Raw genomic sequence first — 17,710 nt, 5'->3', positions numbered from 1 at the left:
GCCTCGTTCATCTGCTCCTCAATCACAGCCTCCAGCAGCAGCAGCAGCTCGCTGAAGATGGATGAAACTTTTTTTTTGCTGTAATTGGGGCTATTCTTAGCTTCTTGTCTTTAAACACTTAATTGGATTAGCCTCGCGGTTTGACAGCGACAGGTCAGAGCCACCAATAGCGGTGTGGCGTGGGATCAGCTACACAGATTTAACTAAATCCGTCTGACGCCCAAAAGGTGCGGTGGATCCACCGGCGGTAAGGAAGGTGCGCTACGGAGAGAAAACCTGGGAAGGACGAACCACGTCCTCGGCCAAAAACCAGAGGATTGTAGCCTCCTGCTGCTGCTGCTGCTGCTGCTGTAGGGCTGATCATCCACACACACAATGATCATAACACTGCGGGCTCTCTTCGAGCAAGGGGTAAGAAACCGTAGTAGCCTGGTGCTGGTGCTGGTGGTGGTGGTGGTGTGGTCTCTCTGCGGGTCTCGTTCATCCGGATGCTTCGCTGTTGCGCGCAGCTTGTCTCTGCAGGCCGCTGGCTGTCTGCGCAGGGACGAGGATAAATAACAAGCATCCAGGGCTGTCAGGTGGGTGCAGGGGACAATCCAAACTACTCAGCGCTATTAAGTTAATTTTACCTATAAATGTCCTCAGTCAGTCAGTCAGTCAGCCACATGCTGCCTGCAGAGCATGTGGCTGCGTGGATGCATCCGTTTTTGTAGAGTAGTCTGTAGAAAGTGATGCATGAACTGTAGACGGTACCCAGAACTACTATACTATGCTATCTGCAGAGCTATCTGCATGTCATATAGTCCACAATAATCCCACAGTTAGCAGATTAGATCCACGGGGTAGGCTATATGAGCTAAATAGTGCACTGATGGTGATCATGCAATAACTCTCAATTCATTTATAGGTGACACTGCAGCATCACTGTTTACAATGGAAACAGGCTTTAACATGCCCACAGTCGGAAACTATACCTACCTAACTAACTAACTAACTGACCAACTTTTGACTACTGTATCACAATAGGCTATACTGACACAGAACCTATTAAGGTGGAAAATGTCCGTTTACCAAATGATCATAGCCTACAACAATACAATTGGTACAACAATGATGAGAACAGGAAGGAGAAATACCCAAGAAAAGACTAAGAAAACAAGGTGGTGTACAGGGCTTGACATGACACATAACAAACCAAACCAAACAAAACAAAACAAGCATAACAAAACCAAAAAATGGATGAAATAATAGTCATAATAATTGGCAGGATTTCAATTCTAAGACTGCCTTTTCGTTTACATTAAAACAGAAAAGAAGAAACACATTGGAACTAACTAACTAATTAACTAACTAGCTAACTAACTAACTACAGGGGAGAATTCAAACCACTCAGCGCTATAAGTTAATTTTACCTATAATGTCCCTCACTCACTCAGTCAGTCACATGCTGCCTGCAGAGCATGGCTGCGTGGATGCATCCCTTGTTGTAGAGCCTGTAGAAAGTGATGCATGAACTCTAGATGGTACCCAGAACTTTACTATGCTATCTGCAGAGCTATCTGCATGTCATATAGTCCACAATGATCCCACAGTTAGCAGATATAGGTGGGTATAGGGGCATAAGCTATAAATATTGCACTGATGGTGATCATGCAATAACTCTCAATTCATTTATTGGTGACACTGCAGCATCACTGTTTATAATGGAAACAGGCTTTAACATGCCCATTGGACCCAGTCTGAAAACTATACCTCCCTACCTAACTAACTGACTAACTGACCAACCTTTGACTACTGTATCACAAGTAGGCTATACTGACACAGGACCTATTAAGGTGGAAAATGTCTGTTTACCAAATGATCATAGCCTATAATTGGAATAGACCTGTTCTCCTTCACCAACATCACTGATAAGAATAAACCTTCAGAAAACAGTGATAACTTAGTTATAGTTGTCATATCAAAAATACCTGTCAATCATGATAGCAGGGCTCCACTTCTTTTTCTTTTTTATTGCTAAACAGCAGTGACATTACGTGTGGTACAACAAGGATGAGAACAGGAAGGAGAAATAGACTAAGACAACAAGGTGGTGTACAGGTCTTGACATGATACATAACAAAACAAACCAAACAAAACAAAACAAGCATAACAAAACCAAAAAAGGATGAAATAATAGTCATAATAATTAGCAGGATTCCAATTGTAAGACTGCCTTTTTGTTTACACTAAAAAGAAAAGAAGAAAAACATTGGAATTAACTAACTAATTAACTAACTAACTAACTTATCTGTTTACCAAATGATCATAGCCTACTTGAAATAGAGCTGTTTTCCTTCACCAACATCTCTGATGTAAGAATCTCCTTCAGAAAACAATGATAACTTAGTTATATAATATATATAATAACAAACTAAAATAAACATAACACCCCCCACCCCGAAAAAGCTATGAAATGATCATATCAATTTGATCTTTGTTTACATTAAAAAATAAACTAACTACCCAACTACCTAACTAACTACCTGCCTACCTACAGTACCTACCTAACTACCTACCTATCTACCTACCTACATAACTACCTACCTACCTACCTACCTACCTACCTACCTACCTACCTACCTACCTACCTACCTACCTACCTACCTACCTACCTAACTACCTAACTAACTACATATTTACCCACCTACCTACCTACCTATCCACATACCTACCTACCTACCTACCTACCTACCTACCTACCTTGATCATATCAATTTGATCTTTGTTTACATTAAAAAATAAACTAACTACCCAACTACCTAACTACCTGCCTACCTACAGTACCTACCTAACTACCTACCTATCTACCTACCTACATAACTAACTACCTGCCTACCTACCTACCTACCTACCTACCTACCTACCTACCTACCTACCTATCTACCTACCTACCTACCTACCTACCTACCTACCTACCTACCTACCTACCTACCTAACTACCTACCTACCTACCTACCTACCTACCTACCTACATATCTACCTACCTACCTACCTACCTAACTAACTACATAACTAACTACATATCTACCTACCTACCTAACTACCTACCTACCTACCTACCTATCTACCTACCGAACTAATTACATATCTACCTACCTACATACCTAACTACCTAACTACCTAACTACCTAACTAACTACTTATCTACCTACCTACCTATCTACCTACCGAACTAATTACATATCTACCTACCTACCTACCTACCTACCTACCTACCTACCTACCTACCTACCAACCAAACTAATTACATATCTACCTACCTACCTACATACCTAACTACCTAACTAACTACTTATCTACCTACCTACCTACCTACCTACCTACCTACCTACCTACCTACCTACCTACCTACCTACCTACATACCTACCTACCTACCTACCTGCCTACCTACCTACCTATCTACCTACTGAACTAACTACATATATACCTACCTACCTACCTACCTAACTACCTAACTAACTACTTATCTACCTACCTACCTGCCTGCCTGCCTGCCTGCCTGCCTGCCTGCCTGCCTGCCTGCCTGCCTGCCTGCCTACCTACCTACCTACCTACCTACCTACCTACCTACCTACCTACCTACCTACCTACCTAACTAACTACATAACTAACTACATATCTACCTACCTACCTACCTACCTAACTACCTAACTACCTACCTATCTACCTACCTACCTACCTACCTACATATCTACCTACCTACCTACCTAACTAACTACATAACTAACTACATATCTACCTACCTACCTACCTACCTACCTACCTAACTACCTACCTAACTACCTAACTAACTACATATCTACCTACCTACCTACCTACCTACCTACCTAACTACCTACCTATCTACATACCGAACTACCTACCTACCTACCTACCTACCTACCTACCTACCTACCTACCTACCTACCTACATATCTACCTACCTACCTACCTACCACCTACCTACCACCTACCTACCTACCTACCTACCTACCGAACTAACTACATATCTACCTACCTACCTACCTAACTAACCTCATTTAAATGAATGATTTACAAAGAATGAAAGGACACATTTTAAATTCTTACACATATGAATGTCAAATCTGTCCATAATATACTTGACTCTTTTGCTTGAAGCTTTACACCCTTTATGTGGACACTGGGCTGTCCTTCCCTCTGTGAAGGATTTTGCAGCAAGGACACTTTGTGGAGAAAAACGGGGCATCAGTTTCCAATACATTTAGTTTTAGCCACAGAAAAATATGTGAATGACTGTTTGACCTGTGTGTGCTCAGTGATCCATAAACCACACAGCCTGACACTCCCTCTCATGTAGTCTCTTTATTGTCACCAAAAAGACATTTTATAAGATATAAACCAGGAAAATATGCAGCCTCATAGCCTCATATTTCACTCTCCATTACACCATTTAGAAATGATCATTTTCACTTAACAGAAATTGCGTAATGCACCGTTGGACAGAAATATGGCCAATATCTCAATATCTATCGTGCAGTATAGGGTCTCTATTTTCAGTGAGCCCTCTAAAGAGCATAAAATAACATCTGATTGATTGTTAATACAAAAGAAAATCTGTTAAATTACACTCATAGGCCGTTTTTTAACTGAACTATAATGCATTCTTAAAAAACATCACTTTACTGCTGATCAACTGTCTAAAGTATCATCAGTAACAGTTTCATGCAGTATTTTTTTTTTAATTCTGGGACCTGATCTGCACATGTGAGGCTTGTACATTGTACATGATTGTAAAATCAGTGAATTAGCTTTATTGTTCTTCACTCACATGTTGTTATGGTTTGCATTCTGTGCTTGTAGCCAGCTATAGACAGACATTTTGGGAAATGTGTCAACAAATCTATTATAGCCTTTTTCCTAACAAGTGTCTTTAATTGTATTTATTGTGACTACTCCTATGTCTGTAACCTGCTAAGTCTATTCATCTAGGCAAAAATAATGCTTATTAAAATGTATGTAAAAAATACAACCTAAATAGTGCATTAAAACAAATCAGAGATAATGTAAAAGAAAGGTGGAAAAACAGCTATACTATAATGTATCTTTAAACAGTAAATTTACTGTAAAATACTGTGAAATTAATAATAAAAAAACAGTTCAAACTGTATTTTTCATTAACAGTACAAAGCTGTAAATTTCAGCAACGGTATAATAATGTTAATTTTACAGTAACATAAAGGCAACCCTGCTGCCAGCTCTTTACTGTTATTTTACTGGTAAATTCTTAACAGTGTAGATAGATAGATAGATAGATAGATAGATAGATAGATAGATAGATATAGTAGATATATAGACAAACAGACAGACAGAGAGATAGATAGATAGATAGATAGATAGATAGATAGACAAACAGACAGACAGAGAGATAGATAGATAGATAGATAGATACATAGATAGATATAGACCGGCGGAAGGAAGTAAGGAGTGAAGGAGTGAAGGATGGAGGAGGAGGAGGTGGTGGGTGTGTCTCTGTGTCTGAGTGACGTAGTGCTAGGACGCATGCCCCGTGCGCACTGCGCGTCCTGGCCTGTCAGTAGTCTCAGTAGTAGCCAGATGGAAACGTAGGCAAGTGGATTCGGTGAGGTCATGTATTTTTAAGCCGCACAACAACGGAACAAATCATCTTTCAGATAAACTAATAGTCCGAAGCATTTTGTCCGCTGATCGGACCGCTGGGTGGGGATCGATATAGTTTTCATCTGATCACAGAGGTAAGATGAGGATCCGCACCTCTCTGCTGCTGCTCATACGGGCTGCTTATTGTTTGGCTGTGGGGGAGGGTCGTGTATGTCGCTATGTTGCATGCTGCTGCTTTACCGACGGGCTTGTTGTTAAAGGGTGTTGTCCATTCTTATCATTTACATAAAATACTGTCTCTTCGTGTTGTTACAGTGTGATCCGTCCGTACACGGTGCAGCCATGTAGATCGCATATATATATATATTTATATATATAAGCTAGTGGGGCGATCACACCAACTGACTGCGCACTGGGTTTCACCAACAGGCCCTCTGTCATATCACAGTATGGCTGTCATTCATTACCGCTGTGATAATGCTTTGCTTCTTGTGCAGTGTGCGGGGTATTCAGGCTCTGAGCATGCACGGCTCTGATCTGCAGTGTTTTACAGTCGTTTACCTCTGCCGTGGACAAGACGAGGCAGAGGGATCGTGTGGCCAAGGTTAACACGCTGACATCCAGTTAAAATGAATAAGGGGTCGATATAGTGGTCCTCCACTGAGTCTCTGCTGTTAATCTGAGCCCAAGGTCTTCTGTTTCTCTGGGTCTTTCTCCGTCTAATGCTCACAGTTTGCATGTGGGAAAAAAGGGAAGATTGGGCAGGATAATATGTGACAGAAAGGTAGATTATAATAAATAATGTGTATAGCTATAGAGATATTTCTTGTGTTTCCTTATCAGCTGCTGATGATGAGTGATGCATGAACATTGGGAGAACATGAGATGGTATTATGGAAATGTTATGATACATTATTACCTATTTGTATTGTGTTATAGACAAGAAAGCTGCGCCATATCACTTAATATTATGTTAATATGTGAACTCAGTTTTCAAGTATGTGCATTTATATGAGAATTTGTGTTATTTAGTATGTTAATAACCACCTTTGCCAAGATCTGAGTTATCCTTTAAGTAGGGATGCACCGATACCGGATCGGATATCAGGCCGATACTGACTATATAATAGCTGGATCGGATATCGGTAACAATGGAGCCCATCTATTAAATTCAATTTTATGTTTGTATACTACATACATTACATAATGGAAATTTAATTCCTGCTTATTTTTTTTGCCCAATTTGTTGCTATATTGAAAATGTTTACACAGGAACTGTAATTCCTGTTAATTTTTAAGATTTATTTTTTACCAAGTTGCTGGTGCACGACTTATTATTTAATAATAAATAACAATTCAGTAAATTTATGTTATGGTATCTATGTATTTATGCGTTACATTTAGTTTTACATAGTAAGGAAATCAATGTTTAAGTCAAGCCTGATGTTGTCTTACACATAAAACAATGATCACAGTCACTTCCACACAGTGAGGCGTACAGCTTATTAATTAAACACAGGTATTGGATCGGTACTCGGTATCGGCCAATATCCAAAGCCCAGGTATTGGGACTGGAAAAGTTGGATTGGTGCATCCCAAATTATGATACATTATTCTACCTATTAGGCTGTTTAGTATTAGTTATGTGTGTGCTACTAGTTTTAATATTGGTTTGATTTATGTGATGTTATAGACAAGAAAGCTGAACCATATCACTTAATATTGTGTTAATATGTGAACACAAGTGTGTGCATTTTAATGAGAATTTGTGTCATTATTAACCACCATTGCCAGGATCTGAATTGGCCTTTAAGTAGAAGCCATTCATTAAATCATTAAGGTGAAGCGTCTTGTTTGGAGAAAACAGAGGTTAAGTCTTTAGAGAGCAGTGCGCTCTAGGAATGACCTACCTATATTTCTGCTTTTGCAGGATACACAACAAGGCACCTAGATGTATTGCAGCTCCCTGCCTTCAAATCCATCCACAAGGTCCAGACCTCTTTAGGTGCTGCTGAGACTACTGATGTGGCTGCTGCATTCCTTCTCTGCACAGTGTAAATACTGCAGCTGACACATAACTGCAATCTAATAGTGTGCCATTGATTTCAGAGGTATTTGTCGATGCAGCATGTAGTTGTACGCATCAATACTAGTTATTTCACAGCGGGGTCAGTAATATTAACACAGTGTGTGTGACTAAATAGGAGTTTAGGGGATCAAATCAGCCTGTGATTCCTTCCCTGCACTGACCTGACCTTAATTATCCTCATGGATAGCCATTATTACAATAATGACCTTACCACAGTGCAACGGATAATGACTGCATATACCACCGACAGTACTGCTGCACGCTAACTGCAGTGTCATTCAAGCCTTCATAACTCAGACAAGCGTAATTGTCTTCCCGTCTGAAATATAAAAAGAGGCGGCATGTCTATTTTCATGTTGTGAGGGAGGTGGATGTTATGTACGTCCTTGTGACGTTGGAGGAACAGAAGGAGAGCTGACTCATTTTATTCTGGCAATTATATCCCTCATATGGACTGTGTGTCGGCAGGGAGGAAGAGCGGGGCGGGTGATTATTACGTTGCTTATATAAGAATTGAAGAAAGGAAAAAGGAAGCCGATGTTAGTTTTCTCCTTTTTTATTGGATATGAGGTGGTTTCGTGTTAATGAAACAATGTCCGGGGACATCACGCACACAAATTGGCGTCTCCGTGTTGTGTCTTATCTGGGCTCACAGCCGCATGGTGCAACTTGACCCAGTTAACATGTGCCTGTGGAAGACCCGCTTGTAGAACTGGGCTGGAGTCCTGGGCCGGGGTCCAAACTCGTAGGAATTATCACCGGGCTTGGTTTTCCAGTGTGACAGAGTCGCTCTGAGAGTCCTGTTTCATATGATGGAGTAGCTAGACCTCCCCGTGTCCTGCTGTTCTGCCACCACTGCTGATTGTATCAAATCTTCCATCCTGGTGTGTTTGCTGAGTTGCTGGGATAAGAAGCCGCAGTGCTCGCCTCAAGTGTGAAATTCAGCACAGTCTTTTCTCCTTTACTTCTAATCTGCTTTCTTCTGGAGCAGGGATTTTTCATTTGACTTTCTCATTTTTTGGCTGGTATCTGTGGTGCATAGTCCTGGCACTACAGAATATTTAAACGTGTGCCCGTCTTTGTGTACACAGAGGACATTTTTGGATGCACAGAAGGCAGTAATTGAAGAATTCGCCATGAACAAAAACAAGAAAGAAAGGGAGTTCTACAGCCTAGACGTTGGGGATTCGACGTTCACAGTACTGAAGCGCTACCAGAATCTAAGACCTATCGGCTCAGGAGCACAGGGAATCGTCTGGTGAGTGTTGCAACCTCGTCCACATTCAGTCAACAGCCTCTTAATGAAATGTGGGTCACCGTTTCCAACACGTCACCACAACATCCATGACAACCAAAGAATATTTACCTCAAGAAATCACAATATGAATCCATACAAACTGTAAATTAATTGAATTTCCTTTGTTGATGACAAAAGCAGAGGTGTTTAGACTATTGACTATTGTCTTATAATTCTGCATTTGTGACCGTATTTCGAATTAATTCGCAAACTTTGTTCCTCAGCTCTGCCTATGACCAAATCCTTGAACGAAATGTCGCCATCAAGAAGCTGAGTCGGCCGTTTCAAAATCAAACCCATGCCAAGAGGGCGTACAGAGAGCTAGTCCTAATGAAATGTGTCAATCACAAAAATGTGAGTATGCAAATATATTCAGTCACATGAGCAGTGGGAGACGTGGTGTTTTAAAATGGCAACATATGAAGGGCGTTTGTACGCTTAAATGTGTGTGTAAATGACAACATCATTCCTGATTCATGTCGTTTTTATACCCGCAGATCATCGGCCTATTAAATGTATTCACCCCACAGAAGATATTAGAAGACTTCCAAGATGTGTAAGTAACTATATGTGAATTCTGCATGCTGTTCATAAAATTGAATTACTTCCTCTCGTGTGTTTTTGCTGAAATGCTTCTCAACCACTTGTGTAAACTCAGGTACTTGGTGATGGAGCTGATGGATGCCAACCTGTGCCAGGTCATTCAGATGGAGCTGGACCATGAGAGGCTGTCCTATCTGCTCTATCAGACGCTGTGTGGTATCAAACACCTCCACGCCGCCGGCATCATTCACAGGGTGAGTATCAGCTGGCCGTGACTGCACAGACTAATACCAGGACACTTGACACTGAAGTGTATCGGTCAACTGGCACACTATTACATGATTAATATAGTATTTTAATTACCTACAAAACCCTATATATCCTCATATAAATATATTGGAGATATAAAACATCTATAAAAAAACATCAGTGGTATCATGTTTTACTATAAAACCTAAATTCAAAGAAAGCATTCTTAATGAAATGTCCTTGAATAGAGCGCTGAATTTCTAGCAGCCTTCCTGTAGCTGATGTGAGCTGGTAGGCCTGGTATGTATAATTTTCCTATATGAATCAATAATAAGCAGGTGTAAAGTGTATGCATGGACTGTGATTTACAATTGCACTTCATCATGAAGAGAAGAACTCACAACAAGTGAAAACTATCTTAGCATTAGAGACATGCAGCCACGACAAATTATATTATGGCAATGAAGTTTCTAATCACTGATAATAGCTCTATAATTACCTAACATATATATATTAAGCAAAGGCCTTTTAAAGGAATGTTGCATCTTCAACAAAGCATTATTCCTAGTTAGAATGAGGAAGCAGCAAACCCGAAAAAAAATCAATATTGTAAAATGCCACTACTGTAGACTTTAAATGCATTTGCTGCTAGCAAGCAAAACACCTAAATAAGCAATTTGTACTGCAGAGAAACATGACATAGACAAAAAGATAATCTTTAGAAAATAGCTGCAGCAGGAGCTGGAAGCTGCAGGCTTATCAGCTGTAATTAGTCACGATGGATAATGTAGCACGCTATTATCATGTGACTTGTACAGACAATACTGTGATCACAAAAACAAAGAAAAAGCTGTCACTGTTTGAACGGTGCTGCTGGTCAAGATGTTGTAATGTGTGGGGGCCATTTTGAGTCAGAATGGTGTTAGGAGGTTGTTTCCCTCCGTCATGCCACTTCTCTTACTTGAACATATTAAAGAGAAATCAGTACATTACCTGCCACTACGTTTGTAGTTATTCATCTGTATTTTTATGCCTTCGCGCCGGCAACAGCCGTGGCCGGAGTCATTATGTTTTCGGGTTGTCTCTCCGTCCGTCCGTCTTTACGTACATCCGGTCTGTTCTCGTGGACGCGATATATCGGGAATGCCTGGAGGGAATTTCTTCAAATTTTGGCACCAACGTCCACTTGGACTTAAGGATGAACTGATTTAGATTTCGGCGGTCAAAGATCAAGGTCGCTGTGACCTCACAAAACACATTTATGGCCATAACTCAAGAATTCATATGCTAATTATGACAATTTCACACAAATATCCAACAGGATAAAATAATGAAGTGATGACATTTTGGACAGACATGGATGTAAATTGCAACTTGACTGGTTGGTGGAGGCGTACAACCGCGGGACGATAATTCTCGTTTTGTAAATGCTTCTTATTGACAAAATTAAATATTTAACAAACGGCATTGTGTTCCTCTGTAGGACCTCAAGCCCAGCAACATAGTGGTAAAGTCAGATTGCACATTGAAGATTTTGGACTTCGGCTTGGCCCGGACGGCTGCCACGGGCCTCCTGATGACGCCGTATGTGGTGACACGCTACTACAGAGCACCAGAGGTCATCCTGGGAATGGGCTACCAAGCCAATGGTTAGTGATTATCTATGTACTCTGTCTGTCTATCTGTCACTTGGTCACTTGGACCATAAACTGTTTTCTTATAAAAACATGTGTCTTTGATCTATTATAACCCATATTCAGGGACTTGAAGATAAATCTTGCTGTTAACATTGTGTATTAAGCTGCATGGTGCTTCTGTAACATGATGGGACTTTGTTGTGAGAAACTGCTCACTAACTGGCCTTCTACGTGTAACTAACCTGATGTTGTGCATTCCTCTCACCGGCTTTGTTTGCCGTGTTCCGCTTCGCTAGTGGACATATGGTCTGTGGGCTGCATACTGGCGGAAATGGTTCGCCATAAAATCCTCTTCCCGGGAAGGGACTGTATCCTTGGGTCTTTTAAACTCTTCTTCACGCTGTTGATCTTAACCATCTCTGTAATGTGTTTGGGCTTTATGCTATCACATTTTCTCCTGGTCAGCTTTTGGCTTGCATACAGCATGTTGTGCCCAGCTATGGGGACTTGTGAATATTACCCCAGTATAACATGCTTTTTTTGAAGCTTTTTGGCCGGCATGGGCTGTAAACATGCCAGTTTTCATTTGCTTCATCACTCGCTCTCATATATCTGGCTGATGCTGCATGTTCTCCATTTTCATTTCCATCACACCACTGCCTTTCTGCTCGCATTCTTCTCACTTTGTGTTTGTGCTTTTTTTTTTTTTTTACCTCACCATTTTGTTTGCATGTCCACCTCCCCGTCATCTAAACATCCACCTCCAGTGGATGTATGGTCAGTGGGCTGCATAGTGGCCGAGATGATCAGGGGAAGCGTGTTGTTCCCCGGCACTGATCGTATCCTTCCCCCATCATTGGTTGATCACTGTGTCATCACTTCATTCTGTGTTAAGAGAGCAGCAACATCATCCGGAGAGTTTCCCCTATGTCACGTTGCTATCCCATTGTCAAATTTTCCACCAGACAAACGGGACCTCCATCATTGCTCTGCTGCACCCACCTATTGTGAGAACGTCAAGCCAAACCAGACAGTAAAGGGCAGTAGAGAGTATGTGTAATAGTTATGTATTAGCTGCATAGAAAAGGGGTGAGTGGTATGTGTGTGTGGACTACGTAAGTAGAGCTGTTGGTGTGTGCACTTCCAAAGAAAGTGAAATGTCAGGCTGCCCCAGTGGTGTGTTACTGTATGTGTGTGGGAGTGAATAGTGTATTTCCTTAACATTTACACTTCAGACATCGACCAGTGGAACAAAGTAATCGAGCAGCTAGGCACTCCATCTCAGGATTTTCTAATGAAGCTGAACCAGTCGGTAAGAACGTACGTAGAAAACAGGCCACGCTACGCCGGGTACAGCTTTGAGAAGCTCTTCCCAGATGTTCTCTTCCCTGCCGACTCTGACCACAACAAACTGAAAGGTGTGTATTTACTGTCATATCATGAACTCTTTCATCAAACAACATTTGTAGACTTGTGATCAGTAGCACAGCATCTTATCTATTTGTTGTTTCTCCCCTCAGCGAGCCAAGCCAGAGATCTCTTAGCCAAGATGTTGGTGATTGACGCCTCCAAGCGCATCTCTGTAGACGAGGCCCTGCAGCACCCCTATATTAACGTTTGGTACGACCCGGCTGAAGTGGAAGCGGTAAGTGGATCGCCGATCGCAGCGCGTGATCCTGAAATGGGTCACATGAGATTTTGATTGCATCACTTGAAGTGGAAAGGGAAAGTTGGCGTCGCTCTTGTACCGCCGTTTTAAGCCGTTTCCTCTTTCTCAGCCCCCTCCAAGGGTCCTCGACAAACAGCTGGATGAGAGGGAGCATACCGTGGACGAGTGGAAAGGTGAGACAGCAGACAGAGATTCTGAACACTTCACTCAACACTTCACTTTCCTCCTGTCAGTTTCAGGGTATTATTTATCCTCTGACTCACAGTAATTACCTAAGAAGTTTCATTCAGTAATCTTGAAAGTGAATACTCTGATAAAATACATTTATTTTGAAATTTTGAGGGAAATTCACATTGTTTTACCACTTTTTACAAGAAATCAATGTAGTAATTTAACATCTAATATATTAATATGCAACTTCTGGTCACTATTATCCACTATACTTCATACATTTTGTGCAAATCAGATGTGTTTACAATGAAATCAAAATGGTCAGGTGGTTAGATTCTATGATTTGCAGTTCACCAGTGTTGACGTGATTATTTTCTATATACGGAAAGCACAAAAATAAACCGTGTCTAAAGAAAATCCAGTGGGACAGCCAGTGAATGTGTAAATATGGAGTCAGTTGGTTACAGACGTTGTTGCCAGAGGAGCTCTGCGTCTCCACTGTAGTTGCCAGACGGTGCGTTGCGTGACTTGAAATCCCCCTTTGAAGACTCTGAGTAAGTGTTTTCCACTGTGGGGGAACCTGATTCTGTGGAGCACGGGAGGACTTCAGATTATGAGTAAATATCACTTTCAGTTGTGCAGCAGGATGAGCTCATCCTAACCCCTGCCAGGTGATAATGACCCCTCACTCATTTTTAGAAGGGTCACACCAGCACAGCCTGTCCAAGTTAGAAACATGATGCTGTTTGGACTGTACAGTATGCAATGTGTCTGTGACTGTACAGAAAACCTCAATGATTTTTTCTCCGTCTCCCCTGCCCCACTTAACCTTCTGCTGTTCTTTCATTTGTAGTGCTAATTTATAAGGAAGTGAGTGATTGGGAGGAGTGGAAAAGAAATGGCGTGATAAGAGGCCAGCCATCTCCTCTAGGTGAGTAATCATTATAACTTTGAGAGATAAGAAGAGGTACAAAAGGATGAACTAGTGCATCACATGATGGGTATTTATCAGAGGCTTGATGTAAGCATGAAAGTATTTTTGTTTCACAAGATTCTGACACTCACACAGTCTGTATGATGGAATAATGCAAAAATGTTATGCTTTTTATTTTACACAAGTTCACTGAATACTTCATATATGCACATGCGATTGCAGGTTTAACCTAGATATTTGCAGTAGGGTAAATCTGGGACAAATTTGGTTAAAAAGTTACATATAATCATTTGTAACAGCATTTCAATATTTCACTGTAAAGTACAATAGTGTATTAGGGCCATAATCAGAGATTTGGGCAATAAAGATTAAATATATCCAGAATAAAATTGGAATATTTTATGAATTATGTCTAAATATTTTGAGAATAAAGTTGTAATATTTTGAGAATAAATCGTAATATTTTGAGAATAAAATTGGAATAATTCCAGAATAATATCGTAATATTTACAGAATAAAGTTGTAATATTTTGAGAATAAAATTGTAATATTTTAGGTACAAAGCCGTAATAGTTTGAGAATAAAATCTGAATATTTTCAGAATAATGTCACAATATTTCCAGAATAAAGTTGTTTAAACTACAAGTATTTTGACCTATAAATGACCAAATCAGTGCTTACTGGGAACTTGAAGTTTTGAGGTTCTGTTTACATCTGCATCTGTGACTCAGCAGACAATGGCAGTGTCCACTGTAATTCAATGAAACCTATGCGTCGACGTATTTTTTTCGCAGCACAGGTGCAGCAGTGATCGACAGCCCCCCTCAGCCGACGTCCTCCTCCTCCTCTTCGGCCAACGATGTCTCGTCAATGTCCACAGAGCCCACTGACCCTAGCAGTGACCCCACCATGACCTCTGAAACAGACAGCAGCTTAGACAGCCACACCTCTCTGGGTTCGCTGGCCTGCTGCAGATAACGCACACGTACACACACACACACACACACACACACACACACACACATACACACACCTACACTACACACAAAAACCTTTCCTCATCAGTGTGTGTGATGGGAGAGGATTTAGGCCAATGGAACTGTTAGTTTGTAGAGCCGCTTTTAATGTACAGATTGTTTTTATTTCCCCCTCCCCCCTATACTGCTGTAAATGACCGTGGTTTGAAATTGTATCATTATTACTGTATTTTTGCTGCAAAGAATCAGAGTATGTTTTGATGTGAATCTGTGATGTATGTTATGAAAGAGAGGGATTTGATTGTACTTTACACATTGCTGTTATTTTAGCTGCTGCTACACAGTCGAATACCGCGCTGTTAGCACTGCAATATTATGTTGAGTATATTTTTTGAATTATTGATTTGGCATTTTTTTTTGTATTGTTTTTGGGACATTTGAATGAATCTACACCAATTCTGTTTTTAACTGTAGACTAGAGCGCACTTCAGTTTGGATCCAAATGAATGATTTTATTTTGATATTGTTCCTCATCTTTCTTGTAGAAAGCGTCCATTGGTGTATCCAAGTTAACTTAGTATTATATCACCTCTGATTGTGTGCATCTTGACAAGCAGTCAAACGGTCTATTGCCCTGACACTGAATTTCTTTTTTTACTATAGCATACTGTTAACTGACTGTATTTAAACTTGTTTAGTTACTTAGATGTAATTAGTAGGCGACGGTCTGTTGGATGAGGAAGAACAGGGTGAATGTAAGTGAATAGAAGTGTGGCGTAGTGAGCAGCCAGTGATTACTGTTTAATATAGGCCACTCCACTGGCTAGAATTAGTTCTGTATTTGGGGACGGTCACCAGAGACTAAGTCTAAATCACTTTACCCTTTTGGCAGGTTCTTTCAGACATTATTCACCGCTGTCTGATATTTAACATATTTAATTTAAGTGCCCTTACTCAGTTCAGTGATTTTCAGTCCTCTCCGTTGCAGACGCTTTTCTCTTCTGCGGTGCGTCTTTCTGAGTTCTACCTCACACATGCACACACACTCAAACACACGTTTTTTGAAGATACAGTATCATGGCACACATCATTCGAAAGAAATGCGAAAAAAGATCATTTTTTTTCTGTATTTGCTTTATTTATTTATTTATTTATTTCAAGCTAGGAGGCGTCTATTGTATGTAATGTACATTTCATTCAGAAGTACTATTTATATGCATTTTGTTTCATTTTTTTTCTTTTCTGTGCAATATAATTCATAGATTAATAGAGTCAGTGATCGATCTGTACATTTTACTGTAGATGTATGTGTGTTTTCTGAGAGTCAGGAAACAGGCATTTTTGCTACCTGCCACGGTAACCTTTGGATGTGTTTGATGGCTCAAATTCCCAACCTGTCCCTTTTGCCCTTTTCATGGTTGGGCACCCCAGGCAGTAACTAACCCCCCTTAGCATCAGCTCCCAGAATGCACTTTGGGGATTGTGACGCATGTCCTGACCCGTCCTGGGCCACACATCTCAATGAGGCTGCTGTGGCTTCCTCTTTTTTGTTGTTTTCCTCTCCTCAAAAATAGAAAAGATAGATTAGACTACGCATGAGTTTTTCTCCGAGCACATCTGGTTTTAGTGCAGGTACATTTAGAGGAAAGACGGGAACGCCGTTCGGCACTACTGGGATGATGCTGCAGTCGTCTGACGCTGACAGCCAAGAGTTAACCTGTTGTGGTGTGTTTTGATCAGGCCAGCTGTGTGAAGTTTAGCCTGTGGATCTGAAATTGCTTCACTAACAGACCAATTATATACATCAAAAAATGGAAACTGTCTACCTTCAACTCCAGCAAATAAAAGAGTTGGATTTTAATGTCTCGCATTGTTCTTTCTTTTACTGTCAAGTTAACATTATGAGTTCTAATGGGAATTGAACAGGGTGTGTATGGGAAGACTGTATCAGGCCTTTTCAGCTCTCTTAGTCAATAAATAATCAGCTACAGCTACATGACCTGTGGTGTATAATAGTAAGGAATGGTAAAATGCTTGCTTGGTCCAGAGGAGTTCTCGTTTGGCACCGGCACTGCTTAGTGTAGGCACAAGACGGCTGTACTAAAGAGGACACGATGGCAAGTAGTACTGCACTAGAGGTATTTGGTCTTCAAAGCTTTGGGGCTGACTGGTCTTCAAATTAATCAAGCTCCTCCTCCTCTTCCTCTGATGGACCAGATGAAGGCAGGTTGGTCTGGTCTAGTTGGTCCGTGTCGCTCCTGTGGTCAGATCTCCAAGGGTTTGGAAGAACTCCTCCATCTCTTTCTGGAGGAGGACGTTTCGGTTCTCTGCGTCTTCATGTGCCCTCTCCGAGTTCCTGAGTCGGATCTCCAGCATGTGGAACTTCTTCTTCTCCTGGTCCAGCTCCTCCTCCAGGCGGTTTACCTGGGACTGGTACTTGGAACAGGAGTCCTCCAACCTCAAAGAAAGAGAAGAAGAGGTTATAAATAACAACTCGTGCTGA

The 17,710-nt window shown here is 40.9% G+C and overlaps 2 protein-coding genes across 14 annotated transcripts in view; one reads left to right on the top strand and one right to left on the bottom strand.

Annotated features, from left to right (window-relative positions):
- The first annotated feature begins 2 nt into the window (after nt 1–2).
- mapk8a (mitogen-activated protein kinase 8a) lies at nt 3–17,068 on the top strand. 10 transcript variants are annotated; one of them, XM_074645734.1, is made up of 12 exons: nt 11–411; nt 8,822–8,988; nt 9,252–9,381; nt 9,525–9,583; nt 9,686–9,824; nt 11,303–11,468; nt 12,224–12,295; nt 12,692–12,874; nt 12,977–13,101; nt 13,235–13,298; nt 14,150–14,227; nt 15,025–17,068. In XM_074645734.1, the coding sequence occupies exons 1-12, from the start codon at nt 376–378 to the stop codon at nt 15,039–15,041; spliced, it is 1,236 nt and encodes a 411-aa protein (XP_074501835.1). In that variant the 5' UTR covers nt 11–375; the 3' UTR covers nt 15,042–17,068. The 10 variants fall into 10 exon arrangements, with proteins under 10 accessions (XP_074501838.1, XP_074501835.1, XP_074501829.1 ...); XM_074645728.1 differs by having other exon boundaries at nt 12–411; nt 15,030–17,068; XM_074645727.1 differs by lacking the exon at nt 12,224–12,295 and adding an exon at nt 11,753–11,824 and having other exon boundaries at nt 16–411; nt 15,030–17,068.
- arhgap22a (Rho GTPase activating protein 22a) overlaps nt 16,324–17,710 on the bottom strand; it is a 13,236-nt gene continuing 11,849 nt past the window's right edge. For all 4 annotated transcript variants that reach the window (XM_074645724.1, XM_074645722.1, XM_074645723.1 and 1 more), the window contains one exon: nt 16,324–17,665. In XM_074645724.1, coding sequence (XP_074501825.1) covers nt 17,446–17,665 — 220 coding nt within the window. In that variant the 3' untranslated portion in view covers nt 16,324–17,445. The remainder of the gene's footprint in view (nt 17,666–17,710) is intronic.

This window comes from Sebastes fasciatus, chromosome 9, assembly GCF_043250625.1.
Source record: "Sebastes fasciatus isolate fSebFas1 chromosome 9, fSebFas1.pri, whole genome shotgun sequence".
NCBI classification, from domain to species: Eukaryota; Metazoa; Chordata; class Actinopteri; order Perciformes; family Sebastidae; genus Sebastes; species Sebastes fasciatus.
This window is presented reverse-complemented; position numbering and strand designations above follow the sequence as displayed.

What these genes read in the sequence shown, in the direction of transcription:
- mapk8a (XM_074645728.1), top strand. Translation starts at nt 376, where the DNA reads ATGATCATAACACTGCGGGCTCTCTTCGAGCAAGGG. An exon ending in TGACCACAACAAACTGAAAG is followed by an intron (nt 12,875 to 12,976) that starts GTGTGTATTTAC and finishes TTCTCCCCTCAG; the next exon opens with CGAGCCAAGCCAGAGATCTC. An exon ending in ACCCGGCTGAAGTGGAAGCG is followed by an intron (nt 13,102 to 13,234) that starts GTAAGTGGATCG and finishes CCTCTTTCTCAG; the next exon opens with CCCCCTCCAAGGGTCCTCGA.